We start from the raw sequence: 14,101 nt of genomic DNA on the forward strand, positions 1-14,101 counted from the left end.
GGCAGAAAAGCCAAGTGAGGGGCTGGGAATATGGCCTAGTGGCAAGAGTGCTTGCCTCCTACACATGAAGCTCTTGGTTCGATTCCCCAGCACCACATATGTGGAAAACGGCCAGAAGGGGTGCTGTGGCTCAGGTGGCAGAGTAAGCTACCCTTGAGCAGGAAGAAGCCAGGGATGGTGCTCAGGCCCTGAGTCCAAGGCCCAGGACTGGCCGAAAAATATAAGACAAGTCAAGTGAGAGCTAGAGGCATTGAATTTGTACTTTGTTTCTCTCTCTGTGTCTCTCACACACACACATACACACAAACAACAGCTGGCTCAAGCAAAGCAATCGACTTCTCAGCAACAGTAAAATACATGAACTCGGCGGTGTTTGAGGGCACGTTGCTGGTGAACATGTTCGTGCGCGGCTGCTGGGTGAACGGCATCCGCAGGCTTATAGTCAGCCGGCGCGGCAACGAAGAGGAGTTCTTCGAGATCCGCACTGAGCAGATTTGATCCGCTTCCCAATATAATCAAGGACCCATACTCACAACAATGTCGACGGATCGCGCATTACACTTAAGGATGCACAAAGCCGTAAACAATGGAATTCATTGCTTTATTTGAAATCTTCTGTTCACTTGAGCAGAGAGAGCAGGAATACAGTCACTTCTGGCAATGGAAAGGACAGGACAGGCTGGGCATAGGTCTCCCCGATGCCAGGCCTAGTTGGGATGCCTGATTTGAGCTGACAGTTAATTATGGGACCACACATATTGAAAAATGACCAAATTGTACACTTGAACTATATTTCTTTTGCTTTATGTAAATTATCTTCATTTGAACAAATACAACAAGTAAGAAATAGCTGAAAAATAATCAGGACTCTGATGAAATCAATTTGATCTAGACATCTTTAAAGATTCTTAAAATTTGATTACACGTGTAAACCTTCAAAACAGCAGATATTTTCCCATAAAACAAGAATCTGTTTATATCACTTAATCCCCTCCTACTTTGATAGTTCTAAAAAAAAGAATCTGGTAGATCATTTATAATACTTTTTTCATGTTTGGGGTTGAATTTAGGGCCTTCTCTGTGTTAAACAAGAGCTTTACCACTGTGCCATGCCTACCTGGTCACTATATTTTTTTATATAAATGCTGAATAAATGTATTTTTCACATCCTTGGTTTTATGGATATGCACGTGTGTGATTTTTGTAGCTTTTTCATTCAAACCTCCTTGCTCAGGATGGAGTTCCTCCATTCACAACGTGACACAGGTATGAATTTCCCTCATGGGAAGCGGGCAGTAAGACCCGAGTCCGGGGAGAACCAGGCAGAGGGCAGAGAGGAGGGCAACGGAGGGGAATGCTGGTTCTGAACCGGCAGCACCTCAGCTGGGCCTGGTTACCTTGCCATCCCTCTGTGCAACCATTGGAAGCTCAGACAGCGTTTCAAAGGAGTGCTGAAGGACCGTGGGGAAGGCAGATCAGTCCTGAAATTGTTGGTCACACAGGATAGCTCGGATAGCCCGGAGCACCTGCAGCTGCTTCCCTGAGGCGCGGCCTCCTCGCCTCGGATGGGTGAAGCACGCGGGGGGGGGGGAGGGGGGAGGGGAGGCAGGGAGGCTTTCCCGAAGGGGTGCAGGAGGCGACGTGCCACGTGCAACGCAGTGTGGCCTAGAATGGCCCGAATCCCTTTGGTTCTCCTGACCGAGAGCCTGAGCCAGGCTGGTCCTGTCAAGGCCCCTGGCACCTGGAGCCAAGGCTGCGCCATGGGGCCGTGCGCCTCGCCCCACATGCCTCCGCCCTCCCCGGTCCACCTGGGCTTCGGGCCGGGCCGGCCTGCGTTCCGCCCTCATCTGTGTCTCCATGGGGTCCATGGGGACCTCCAGCCCTTTCCCAGCTCCAGGGAGGCCCCCGCTGCGCCAGAGGGACAGGCCAGTACCCGCGCCCCGGTTTGGAGAGCCTCTGGTGCTTCCTTTGATATTGTGGTTGCTGTTTTTGCCCAAAACTTGAGCAACAAGGAAAATTAGCTTTAACTTCGTTTGACAAGTATAAGACTAGAGAAAGAAGCCGAGTGGCTGGCTGGATCTTTCTGATCACAGAGCCCCGTTCCAGACCGCACCCTCCTGCCCTGTGCTAGAAGATCCAGCACCACTGTACCCTTACTGTATCACAAGAGCTGTGACGGTCCTGACGGCTCCCGAGGTCCTCCACAAAGAGATTTGGCCCTCCAAACCCTTCTGTAGAAAACAATATTGGCAATTATTTAATATTATAGGTATACTTAAGGCCAAAAAAGGTATGAGAAACTTGAGACTGGCAAAAATTAAACAAGAAAGGAAAGGAGCTCAGTCATCAGGCACTGGTGGCTCACGCCCTCAATCCTAACTGCTCAGGAGGCTGAGTTCTGAGGATCAAGGTTTGAAGTCAGCCGGGGCAGCAAACGCCATGTGAACTAATCACAGACAAAGCTGGAGGTGGAGCTGTGGCTCAAGTGCTAGCCTTGAGCAAAAAGGAGCTCAGAGACAGCACCCAGGCCTAGCTGCCGCCCATGACTGAAAAACAAGAGAGAGGAAGCAAAGCAAAGCAAAGTGCTCAGAGATCAGACACCATAAAGACTTCTCTAAAAGCCTGGGCACATGCCTGCACACATGCAATCCCAGCGGCTCAGGGTGCTGAGGTAAGAGGATGTCAGTTCAAAGCCAGCCTGTCAGAAAGCCCAAGATGTTGGTGCTCTGTAATGCATTGGGATGCATTTTGTCAAGGGTTTCTGTGCAGAGCTTTCATCAGAGGGACACTGGCTCGGGCTCTGTATAGAAAACAGCATCACCTGACCACTGTATTTGTTAAAAACTCAAGCTAATTAGCATCTGCTGAATAAAGGAATAAGTTGACTTGCTTCCTTGTGTCAAAATCGTCAAGTATTTCGAATGTCTTCATTTATAAATACCATTTTAGTGTCATTTTCCAAATCCCAAATCACGTTATTTGCCAAAATTATGGAAAAGTCTGTTTGCTTGTTATGGTAATAAAAATTGCTACAGAAACATGGTGTCCCATGACAGGTTTTATAGTAGAATGCAGGGCTACAACTGGTATCAAGAAAGCTGTGTTTGAACACAAGTTCAAGTCCCAGGATTTTATAATCAGAAGCAAAACATAGAAGCAAAACATCATGTCTTTTAAAATGACAAATAATCAATTTTCTCCACACTATGATCTTGATGATTTTATTCATTTAGCTAGACTTTAAAATACATGGGGTTATTTGAAATTCAACTAGAGCTCTGACATAAAGTAAAATGAGGGCATTTGCTTTTAAAGTTAACAATGTAATCACCTTTAAAATCATTGCAACAAAGCCTAAACATGATTGGAAGCTAGACCTGAAAAATACTCTTTTGGCACTTATTCTTGAATTCTCTCTTTAGGAGTCATATTCTTTATTTATTGGTCATAAAACCTTTAAACCATATTCTAATAAATACCAGGTTCTTTCTGGGTACAGTGGCTCACAGCTGTAATAAAAGTTACTGGCTGACGAATGTCAAGTATAAGAATCTTAAGTTCAATGGCCTCGGCGGTGTTTGAGGGCACATCGCTGGTGAACATGTTCGTGCGCGGCTGCTGGGTGACGGCATCCGCAGGCTTATCGTCAGCCGGCTCGGCAACGACGAGGAGTTCTTCGAGATCCGCACCGAGTGGTCAGACCGCAGCGTGCTCTACCTGCACCGGAGCCTCGCCTATCTGAACCACCTGTGCAAGCGGCTCCGTGACGCCTTCCCCGAGGACTGGCCCGAACTGCGACAAGTATCACCTATTTGAGGCCTGTGACGTCTGAGCTGGCCTGGTCACCCTGCTGCCACAGATCCTATTTCTAAGTTGTCAGGGCTGGTGGCCATAAAGGATGCTCACGACATAGAGACTAGGCTCAATGAGGTGGAGAAGCTGCTTAAGACAATCATCAGCATGCCCTGCAAGTATTCTAGGTCAGAAGTTGTGCTCACCTTCTTTGAAAGATCTCCTCTGCATCAGGTGTTAAAAAATGATAATGTACATAAAATTCAACCCAGCTTCCAAAGTCCTGTCAAAATATCAGAAACCATGAGGTCCAATTTATTTTGATTAGCAAACACAGAAACGATAGTTATTGACCAGCACTTGGGCGACGATCCCACAGAGCATTTGTTTGAAAACAGCAGCGAGTTCACCTCAGAGATGGAAGATGGTGATGACCCTGAGGCCTATGTCAACAACCTGTCCTATGACCACCTGGTCCCCTTCGAGACGGACATTTTGGATTTCTCCAGGGGCCTCCCCTGCTTCAGCCAATGGCTGCATGTCCTAATGCTGTCCACTGGGTGGCCCCAATGGCAAAAAGCTGTGGGCCCACCCAGAGGTTTTGTCACCACCCCTTGTGAGGCCCAGTGTCCTGCAGTTGGCACTGCAGAGGCTCCTAGTGGCTACAGACTGATAGTAGGTTCAACAGTGGAACTCCACACAGCCTGAGGGGTCATCTTTGGGCTTCTATCACCAGCCTGCCTCTCCCCCTGCCCCCCCTCCCAGGACCTACTGCCCTGCTTGGAGTGCCACAGAGCACATGCTCCAAGTGCTGTCACTGCCTTTTCTTGCTGTCACTGCCTCCATAGGAAGAGCATTCTTCTTGGTCTAGGGGCCCTGGCCCCCCTGACTCCCCACCATTTCCTCATGTGTCAGAGATACAAAGCATTTAGGAGGAAGTTTTGATGAGTCATGGCTTCTGGACAACAGGGTCCGGATGTTCTGGGGTGCGGGGTGTCCCTGGGAACCAGGATGACTGGTTTCTGTTGTGGTTTTTTATTCATCTTCTCCCTGGAAACTAGTTTTTAGAATAGCATAAAGGACTGTTAACAGAAGGTCAAGCACAAGTAGAAGTTCTGGCTACAGAGAGGGGAGGTTGCTGGCAATCAGGTGAACCATGAACTTGACCCAAGAGATAAGTGTCTCCTCAAGAGGAAAGGAATTCTACCCTGGCTGCCAGCCACTCCCAGCCTTTCTGTGCTGGGTATACACTCTGTCACTACAGCCCCTGAGAACGGCGAGCTCAAGTACTCAGCTCAGGATGGGCTCTACATCGGTGTCAGTCTGTCCTCCCCAGCGGAAGTCACATCCTCCGTGTGACAGGATTCCTGGTGCGCTCTGGCCTTGGCCTGAGCCAGTGCTGCTGGGGGACAAGGAGGATTCCCCCCTCCTCCGAGGGCCTCGAACCAGCAGTCCTTATGGTGACAGCCAGACAGACTGAACATTCCTCCGATGCGTGATTTCTGTGCCTTTGTTTTGAAAGCGATGTGTTTCCCAAGAGGCTTGCTTCTGGGGAAGGGCCAAGGACAGCAGCGCATGGCCCGCGCTCCTCGCAGCTGGGCCGCCTCCAGCCAGCCTGCCTCGGCATTGGCCCCTGCACTGCTGGCAGAAACTGAGACCAGGACAATTGAGATTTTTTTTTTTAAGTTTAATGTGTATTGCCCCAAATCATATGCTTCTTTGGATCGATTATGGTTTTTCTAGAAGTTCTTCATATCTGTGCCACATGCCAAGCTCACGGTTCGTGGAGATCATTGGAGGCCGTTTGGTACTCAAGGCAGCGAGGATTGCTTTCTGAGGTGTATTGTCAAGCGCAATTGTCAGTTTTCAAGACTGCCAACCTGTGACTGATGCTTCTGCAAGCTCAGCTTGGATGACGGATCTGAGCTCACTCAGAATTTGTACACAGGGTAGCAACCAAGATATTTTTTTTCTTCCATGTACACAATAATTTTTTTTAAAAGTGCAATTTGCGTTGCAGCAATCAGTGCTAAATCATTTGCATACGATTTAACAGCATTTTTTTATAATGAATGTAAACATTTTAACTTAATGGTACTTAAAATAATTTAAAAGAAGAAAAATGTTAACTTAGACCTTCTTAGGATTTTACAACTGCATCCCATTTCTATCTTCCTAACTGTCTGAAGAAAACTCATGTCCGAACAAATCCCTCTCTCAGGAAAAATTGCCTTTCTCTATTTGTTAAGAATTTTTTATACAAGAATACCAAATACACCCCCTTTCTTTGACTGTGGATATGTGCTGGAAAAATTGCAACAGAAACTTTACTACCTAACAAATAGCATTTGTAAATACTCTAGGCGTCTGTACACACTCTGATGAAGTCTGTATAGTGTGACTCACCATAGGTTGGTTTACACAAATGTTTTAAGGGTTATTAGCTGGGCGCCAGTAGCTCATGCCTGTAATCTTAGCTTACTCAGGAGGCTGAGATCTGAGGATCTCAATTTGAAGCCAGCGGGCAGCAAAGTCCATGAGACTCCAACAAACTACTCAGAAAAAAAAAAGCCAAAGTGGCTCTGTGGCTTAAGTGGTAGAGCGCTAGCCTCGAGCAAATGAAGCTCAGGGACAGTGCCTAGGCCCAGAGTTCAAGCCCCAGGACAGGCAAAAAATAAAAAGGAATGTCATGGAAACCTATTTCACCAGAGTTTTAAATGAAATAAAAAGGGTATTGTTTTGTCTTCTGAAAAAAAATAATGAATAAACAAAACTGTTTCTGCACTCAATATTCTTGGCTTAGTCTTTTTTTTTTCTTCATCTAATTTTTTCCCCTACCAATTTTGTTACAGATTTTTTTGGCATTGATTTTTCTTAGAATTTTTCCAGTGAGACAGAAAGGTCATATTCATGCTAGATATATAATTTGCCTCTGCCTCAGAAAAAAAATTCTCCAATAATGTGATTCCATATATTTCTTTACTAATTATTCTCTGTTTGGTTAACAAAAATCAATCATAGGATGGTGATTTGTTCTATTTCAAAGTCTGTCATCTGAAATACTTTTTTAGTTCATCTCTGTCATATTTCAAATAAATGATTGTGTTATCAGCACACTATATTTAATTTTGTTAATAATCTATAGTTTTCTATTTCAGTTTTCTTACTTTCCACTTACGTTCTAAAACACAAGGCAGGGGAACTATGATTGACCTTGTGCTTTGTGAGGTGAATTTCATCTCGTTTTTTATTCCTCATATTGCAACAAGGAGATCTTTTAGGCTTCTCTTCTTGATTTTTATTTGGAAAAACAATATGACTATCTTTTCCAATATACTCTTATTTCTGCTTTGGGAATGCTGTACGTGCATTATGAGGGCCTTTTAACTGGTCGTTTATTGGATGAACAGAGTTTACTCTTGGCCTTCAAATTGCAGAAAATCACAGGGTAAGGAATGAAGAAATGACCAAAAAGAGCTGAAAACTGTTTCCAAAATTGTCATCCTGTTTAATCACACATACTGGCTTCATTTCCTAATATGGGTGAAAATGCTGTCCAAATGTTTTGCATTTGTTAGATTTGACAATGATATTCTCATAACTTATTGATAGTAAAAGGCAAGGCTACAATTCGGGAAGGAGCCTGGCTGACGTGATAGAGTACTTTCTTAGTCAGCCCAAGGCACCGAGTTTAGAGCTCACATATAAAAAGGTAAGCCCATTGATGGCATGTGTGGGCATGTGCACATGTGTGTGCGCACACACACAGAGAAAACAATGATGGTCAAAGATAACACCCAGGGGGCTGGGGATATGGCCTAGTGGCAAGGTGCTTGCCTCGTATACACAAAGCCCTGGGTTCGATTCCCCAGCACCACATATACAGAAAACGGCCAGAAGTGGTGCTGTGGCTCAAGTGGCAGTGTGCTAGCCTTGAGCAAAAAGAAGCCAGGGGACAGTGCTCAGGCCCTGAGTCCAAGGCCCGGGACTAGAAAAAAAAAGATAATACCCAGGCTTGAGTTCAAGTCCCAGGAATGGCAAAAATAAAAATTCAATTATCAGCCAGGCACCGGTAGCTCATTCCTCTAATCCTAGCTACTCAGGAGACTGAGATCTAAGAACCAAGGTTCCAAGCCATCCCTGGCAGAAAGTCAGTGAGACTCTTATCTCCAAATGACCACCAGAAAAAACAGAAGTGGAGCTGTGGCTCAAAGTGGTAGAGAGCTAGCCTTGAGCAAAACAAGCTCAGGGGCAGCATCAAAGGCCCTGAGTTCAAGCCCTATAACTGGAAAAAAAGTTCACTTATCTAGGAAGCACTAAAGCTTAGACTAATTCCAAAGCTTGTATCATAAAACTTTACTATATGATCCTGTAGTTTATGGGAGCTAGCAATACAATCAAACAAGATAATAAGAATCATTCTTGATCTTTTATTTAAATTTAACATCTACTTACCAAATTTTCAATCAAAGAGTCCTTTTCAGCCAACTGGCTTTGCAAAAGTTCCTGGTTACTTTTTAATTCTTCTATTTCTTCTTGCAACCTACTAATTTCTTCTGGCTGAATGCCATTCATCTGAGCTCCATCATTGTAAGAACCTTGGTGATGATTGTCTTTTCCTATTAAACAGGAACAAAATTGGAAAAGCCAGATTGGAACTTAGGTTTTTCCCTTTTTTATCTAGAAGGCTAAAATATTAGATTAGTATAGATGTAAGACTCAAATATACAACTTTCTTAGATCATCCAATTCAGCAGCATACAAAATGAAAATTTTGTATCTGCATAAAAGTATATTGATACAAATACTGAATTGGTATTTTCAGGGTTCGTAGGAAGAAAACAAGCCTAATCTTACTAAACTGCATGGTTTGGTGACCTATGATTAAAAACTACAGCAGTTTTAGGGGCTGGGAATGTGGCTTAGTGGTAGAGTGCTTGCGTAGCATGTATGAAGCCCTGGGTTCCATTCCTCAGCACCACATAAACAGAAAAAGCCAGAAGTGGCGCTGTGGATCAAGTGGTAGAGTGTTACCCTTGAGCAAAAAGAAGCCAGGGACAGTGCTCAGGCCCTGACTTCAAGCCCCAGGACTGGCAATCCCCCCGCAAAAAAAATATTTTTTAATACCTAAACATTATACCAGATTAAATAAATCTTAAATTCCAGTGGGGTCTTGCAGCATTGGTATTTTATCAAATAAAATTTTAATGTTATTACTAAGATGTTGTACATTGAGGTTGCCATTTGTAAGTTGGGCAATGTGTACATTTATATTGTGAATGCTGTCAGTCCCTCCTTTGCCTTCCCCCAGTTTCCTCCTCTGTCCCTGCCTACAAGTTGCACAGTTCATCTTCCATGGTATCTACTGTGAACTGCCACCGTTCATTCTTCCTCACTCCAATTCTGTGTTCCCCTTCACTCCTCCAACAGAAAAAGAACCAACAAAACAAAGCAAAAACACAAACCACCACCACCACAAACATGTTTCATTTCCTAGCATTTGTTTCAGAAACTTTTTTTTTTGGCCAGTCCTGGGGCTTGAACTCAGGGCCTGAGCACTGTCCCTGGCTTCTTTTTGCTCAAGGCTAGCACTCTAGCACTCTGCCACTTGAACCACAGCGCCCCTTCTGGCCATTTTCTGTATATGTGGTACTGGGGAATTGAACCCAGGGCTTCATGTATACGAGGCGAGCAGTCTTGCCACTAGGCCATATCCCCAGCCTGTTTCAGAAACTTTGCTTGAAAAAAACAAAATGAATGGAAAGAGATTTCTGCCAACTTATCTATTGCAAGGAAGCAAAATACAGATGAGAGTCGGATTACTAATGTTGCTTAAGGCTAGCTCTCACTTCTGGTTTTTTGGTGTTTAATGGAAGATGAGTTTCACTGGACTTTTCCTGCCCAGGCTGACTTCAGACCATGAGCCTCAGAACTCAGCCTCCTGAGTAGCCAGGATTAAGGCATGAGCCACTGGTGCCCAGCTTAACTACTCTTAATTACCAAACCACTTGGCTTTAAACTCTTCCTGACATCTCAGTCGCAATGACTAAAGTTACAGGAAAAAGGAATGTTTGTCTTGTCTACCTCTTGAAGCCAGAATGACATGACACTGCAGCACTGATGACTAGCTCTACTTACCTAACTGTATTTTAAGAAGATTATATTGATCTTTGTGCTGCTGAATTTGAGATACTTGCTGTGTGACTGCTGTCTGGAGCTGTTCATTTTGACATTTTAATGTAGAAACCCGCTGTTTTAAATCTTCTAGTTGCAGATCCTGTGAAACAAAACGTAATTCAAGTGTGTTTTTTTCACAGCATTACACAAAAAATGAACCATTAAAAAGTGTAGGGGTATTTTTTGGTCAACAATTCAAAGTACCAACACTGTCAAAATCATTTAATAATTAAACATTGATACATGAATATATGCCCCAAAGCAAAGCCAATTAGCATGCAGCAGAAATCCAAGATTTCAAGCAGGGCCTCATTAACAAGCACTATGGCACCACCTGAAGTCTTGCTGCAGTTATCGAGAAAATTCAAATGAAAAACTCCATTTTATGGTTAGGAACTATATACCTGTTAAGGAAACCTAGTTTGTTCAGATATATATGTAAATTTACATTACCTTTAACACTAAAAGACAATCAGAATATATATATGTATATATATATATATATATTTTTTTTTTGCCAGTTATGGGGGGCTTGAACTCAGGGCCTGAGCACTGTCCCTGGCTTCTTCTTGCTCAAGGCTAGCACCCTACCACTTGAGCCACAGCACCACTTCTGGCTTTTTCTGTTTATGTGGTGGTGAGGAATCAAACCCAGGGCTTTGTGCATGCTAGGTGAGCACTCTACCACTCGGCCACATTCCCAGCCCACAATCAGAATGTTTAAAGGTGGAAAAAGCTTTCAACTTTCGCCATCCTAATACTACTACAGTGGGAAGTTGATCATTTCTTTATTTTCTTTTGTTTTCCAGTGCATGTTTTCTAAACTTCTTATAATTGGTCCACACATAAGTTTGTAATGCTTAGTTTAATTACTATTTGTCTTACAATTGTATCATATTGCCACATAGTTTTCACAATCATAATTTTTTGTGTTGGTATTGCAGCTTAATCTCAAGGGCCCTGAGGCTTTTTGCTCAATGCTAGAGCTCTTCCACCTGAACCTCAGCCCAGCTTTTGGTGATGAACTGGAGGTAAGAGTGTCATGGAGGCTGGGAACATGGCCTAGTGGTAGAGTGCTTGCCTCGTATACAGGAAGTCCTGGGTTCAATTCCTCAGCACCACATATACAGAAAACGGCCAGAAGCGGCGATGTGGCTCAAGTGGCAGAGTGCTAGCCTTGAGCAAAAAGAAGCCAGGGACAGTGCTCAGGCCCTGATTTCAAGGCCCAGGACTGGCCAAAAAAAAAAAGGGGGGCTGGGGATATGGCCTAGTGGCAAGAGAGCTTGCCTCGTATATATGAGGCCCTGGGTTCAATTCCCCAGCACCACATATACAGAAAATGGCCAGAAGTGGCGCTGTGGCTCAAGTGGCAGAGTGCTAGCCTTGAGCAAAAGGAAGCCAAGGACAGTGCTCAGGCCCTGAGTTCAAGGCCCAGGTCTGGCCAAAAAAAAAAAAATGAGTCACTACGGTTATTGTGTCAAATCATTCTTTTCTTCCAAATAAACTAAATTTTTCAGCTCGAAATGTAGGCTATACATCACATTTCAAGTAGCTTCCATTATGCCAAAAATCTTACTTTCCCAACTGGAAATGACTCTGTATTTCTACCAACACATAAATGAAAAATCCTACTAACACTGAAGTCGTTTGGTGATTTAAATTTTGATCAGATAATTCTCGTTTCTGGTTTGCTTTGAACTGACAACCAAGCTTAGATTGAATGTTAACTGTACCACAGTATGATTACTTCCTTAAAATTTCAATTTCCGCGTTACTGTAGGAAAGAAAATGACAGGGAAGGGGATACATCTGCCTCAGGAGGCCCTGAGCTCAACCGCTACTACTGAAACAAACATCTCAACACCATGCTCAATGAGTTGGCAGAACACAGTTAACAAAAAGGGCAACCTACTCCCACAGTAAACTTCTTTTGGGTGGGGGGGGGGGGCAGAGGGAGTCCTGGGGCTTGGACGCAGGGCCTGAGCACTGTCCCTGGCTTCTTTTTGCTCAAGGCTAGCACTCTACCACTTGAGCCACAGCGCCACTTCTGGCTTTTGTAGTTTATGTGGTGCTGAGGGATGGAACCCAGGGTTTCATGCAGGCTAGGCCAAGCACTCTACCGCTAAGCCACATTCACAGACCCTGGTCCTTGAATTTCTCCTTCACACAACTAGCACAATGTTTATGTACATGCCAACAACACTACTGTCAAACTTAACACTATTTGTCCTACTCTGCCTTTCTTCCTTCTCGTTTTTCTTGTGTATTTTATCCCTGAGCATCCTTTTAGGACTGTACTTCTATTTGCTGTAAGCCTCTGCTCTTATTTCACTAAATTAGGCATGTCTTGTTGCTTTCTTATCTAAGATTAGCTTTATTACTAGATTTAATATAGTAATTTATTAACAAGTCCCTCTGGGTCTGATATGAGAATATGTTTGATTCATGTTTTTAATCCACAACATTGTGTGCTTAGCATACATTAAAAGGCTCAAGTTGTTTAATACTCAGATGCTTTTGAAAAGAATGAGTTTCATTTTCTGCATCCTCTTTCATTTGAAATGCAGGAAAATTGTTCCCTAAAGCAGAAAGTACTGATCAATAATGAGCGGACAATTCACGTGTACTTACTTGTTCTCGAATCATATTTTTATAGTGAGTCACGATGTTGTCATGCTGCTCTAATGTTTTCTTTACCTCCTCTTCCTTTTTGTCTTCTTCACTGGACTTATAAATAGCCTTAGTTATAACACCTGTAAAAGAAAGCTTATTTAAAGACTGTTACAAAGTTCTGTTCGCTTTTGTGGTTGTGAGTATCAAACTTGGGCTTTACACACGTCAAACACACGGTCTGTGTCCTGTTTAAACACCCAAAGTACTACTTTATTACAACCTCATCAATGTTTTCATTGCATTTAGGTTGTTTTACCTAACTCATGACAGATATGCAGTATCCTTCCAATATTGCAGAAACCCAAGTCTTTCAGTGGGCTACAGCTCAACTTTGGGGTTTATCATATAATCTGCATGTATCTATAAAATACACATACAATCAAAATTACCTTCTACTGAATATCAGTACAAGCCTTACCTTCAAGTTCTTGTACCAGCTTTGTGAATTCATGATCGAATATCATGTATTCTGGACTGGGAAAGTTTGGCTGGGGTTTCTGTGATGCTCTGGAGTACAGTTCATGTTTGCTAATAAATCCTAGTTTCTCTATGAAATTCTCTGTGCCAATCCTCTTCTCTATTAGTTGTTTTAGTTTCTCCCTGAAGAGATAAACGTATTGAGATTGCTTGAAAAAAAAGGGCCTCATTATACTTTAGATAAAAAATATATCTTTATCTCTCAGTGCCATTAGAAGGTGATTTTGTCCTTACTTACTTCACATAGTTCTCAAGTGAGTTATCATTGAAGTAAATTGAAATACCAAACAGAAGGGCACATAAGCCTTGGACCAACTGCTCTTCTTCCCCAAGGTTTTCTGCAATCTGTCCTGTAAGCTGAAATCTTTGTGAAGGAGTTTAGTGATTGCCAGTAGCTAGAATACTTCACTTTATAACTTGAATTGAACATATATGTCATGTAAGATTTCCTACAAGAAATTCTGTATGTATTTCAAGCCACCATTAAACAGTGGTATACACACACACACAGACAACTTACAAGTGTATAATTACAGCCATAATAGTTTCCAAAAAAGTAGCTCAAATAAAATGGTAAGGGATTCAACTACTTTGGGTGTAGGGCTACTTCTAATCAAGAAGTTTGAAAGATGTAAGTTAGTTCTTACATGTGGGATTCAACTACTTTTTTGTTGTTGTTGTTGTTATGGGTCCTGGGGCTTGAACTGTAGGCCTGGGCACTGTCCCTAAGCTCCTCAGCTCAAGGCTAGAGCTCTACTACTTGAGCCACATCACCACTTCCAGTTTTCTGGTGGTTAATTGGAGATCAGAGTCTCATGGACTTTTCTGCCTGGGCTTGCTTTGAACCATGATCTCAGATTTCAGCCTCCTGAGTAGCTAGGATTACAGGTGTGAGCCACTGGTGCCCGGCAAACTCATTCTTTTCATGGAAGCAGCTATGTCATTGTGGTGGTGTGCAATTTGTGATCCTGAGGGCTGGGAG

General features: G+C 43.3%; 1 protein-coding gene and 1 pseudogene across 1 annotated transcript; one reads left to right on the top strand and one right to left on the bottom strand.

Moving 5' to 3' along the window:
- The first annotated feature begins 357 nt into the window (after positions 1 to 357).
- LOC125345415 lies at positions 358 to 4,500 on the top strand (annotated as a pseudogene).
- A 3,704-nt stretch (positions 4,501 to 8,204) lies between these two features.
- Positions 8,205 to 13,480, bottom strand: LOC125345419 (general vesicular transport factor p115-like). The gene is made up of 5 exons (XM_048337590.1): positions 13,358 to 13,480; positions 13,061 to 13,242; positions 12,601 to 12,722; positions 9,931 to 10,069; positions 8,205 to 8,411 (listed from the first exon to the last, which is right to left on the bottom strand). The coding sequence occupies exons 2-5, from the start codon at positions 13,104 to 13,106 to the stop codon at positions 8,233 to 8,235; spliced, it is 486 nt and encodes a 161-aa protein (XP_048193547.1). The 5' UTR covers positions 13,107 to 13,242; positions 13,358 to 13,480; the 3' UTR covers positions 8,205 to 8,232.
- Between the last annotated feature and the right edge of the window lie 621 nt (positions 13,481 to 14,101).

Source organism: Perognathus longimembris, unplaced genomic scaffold (assembly GCF_023159225.1).
Source record: "Perognathus longimembris pacificus isolate PPM17 unplaced genomic scaffold, ASM2315922v1 HiC_scaffold_5661, whole genome shotgun sequence".
Classification (NCBI taxonomy): Eukaryota; Metazoa; Chordata; class Mammalia; order Rodentia; family Heteromyidae; genus Perognathus; species Perognathus longimembris.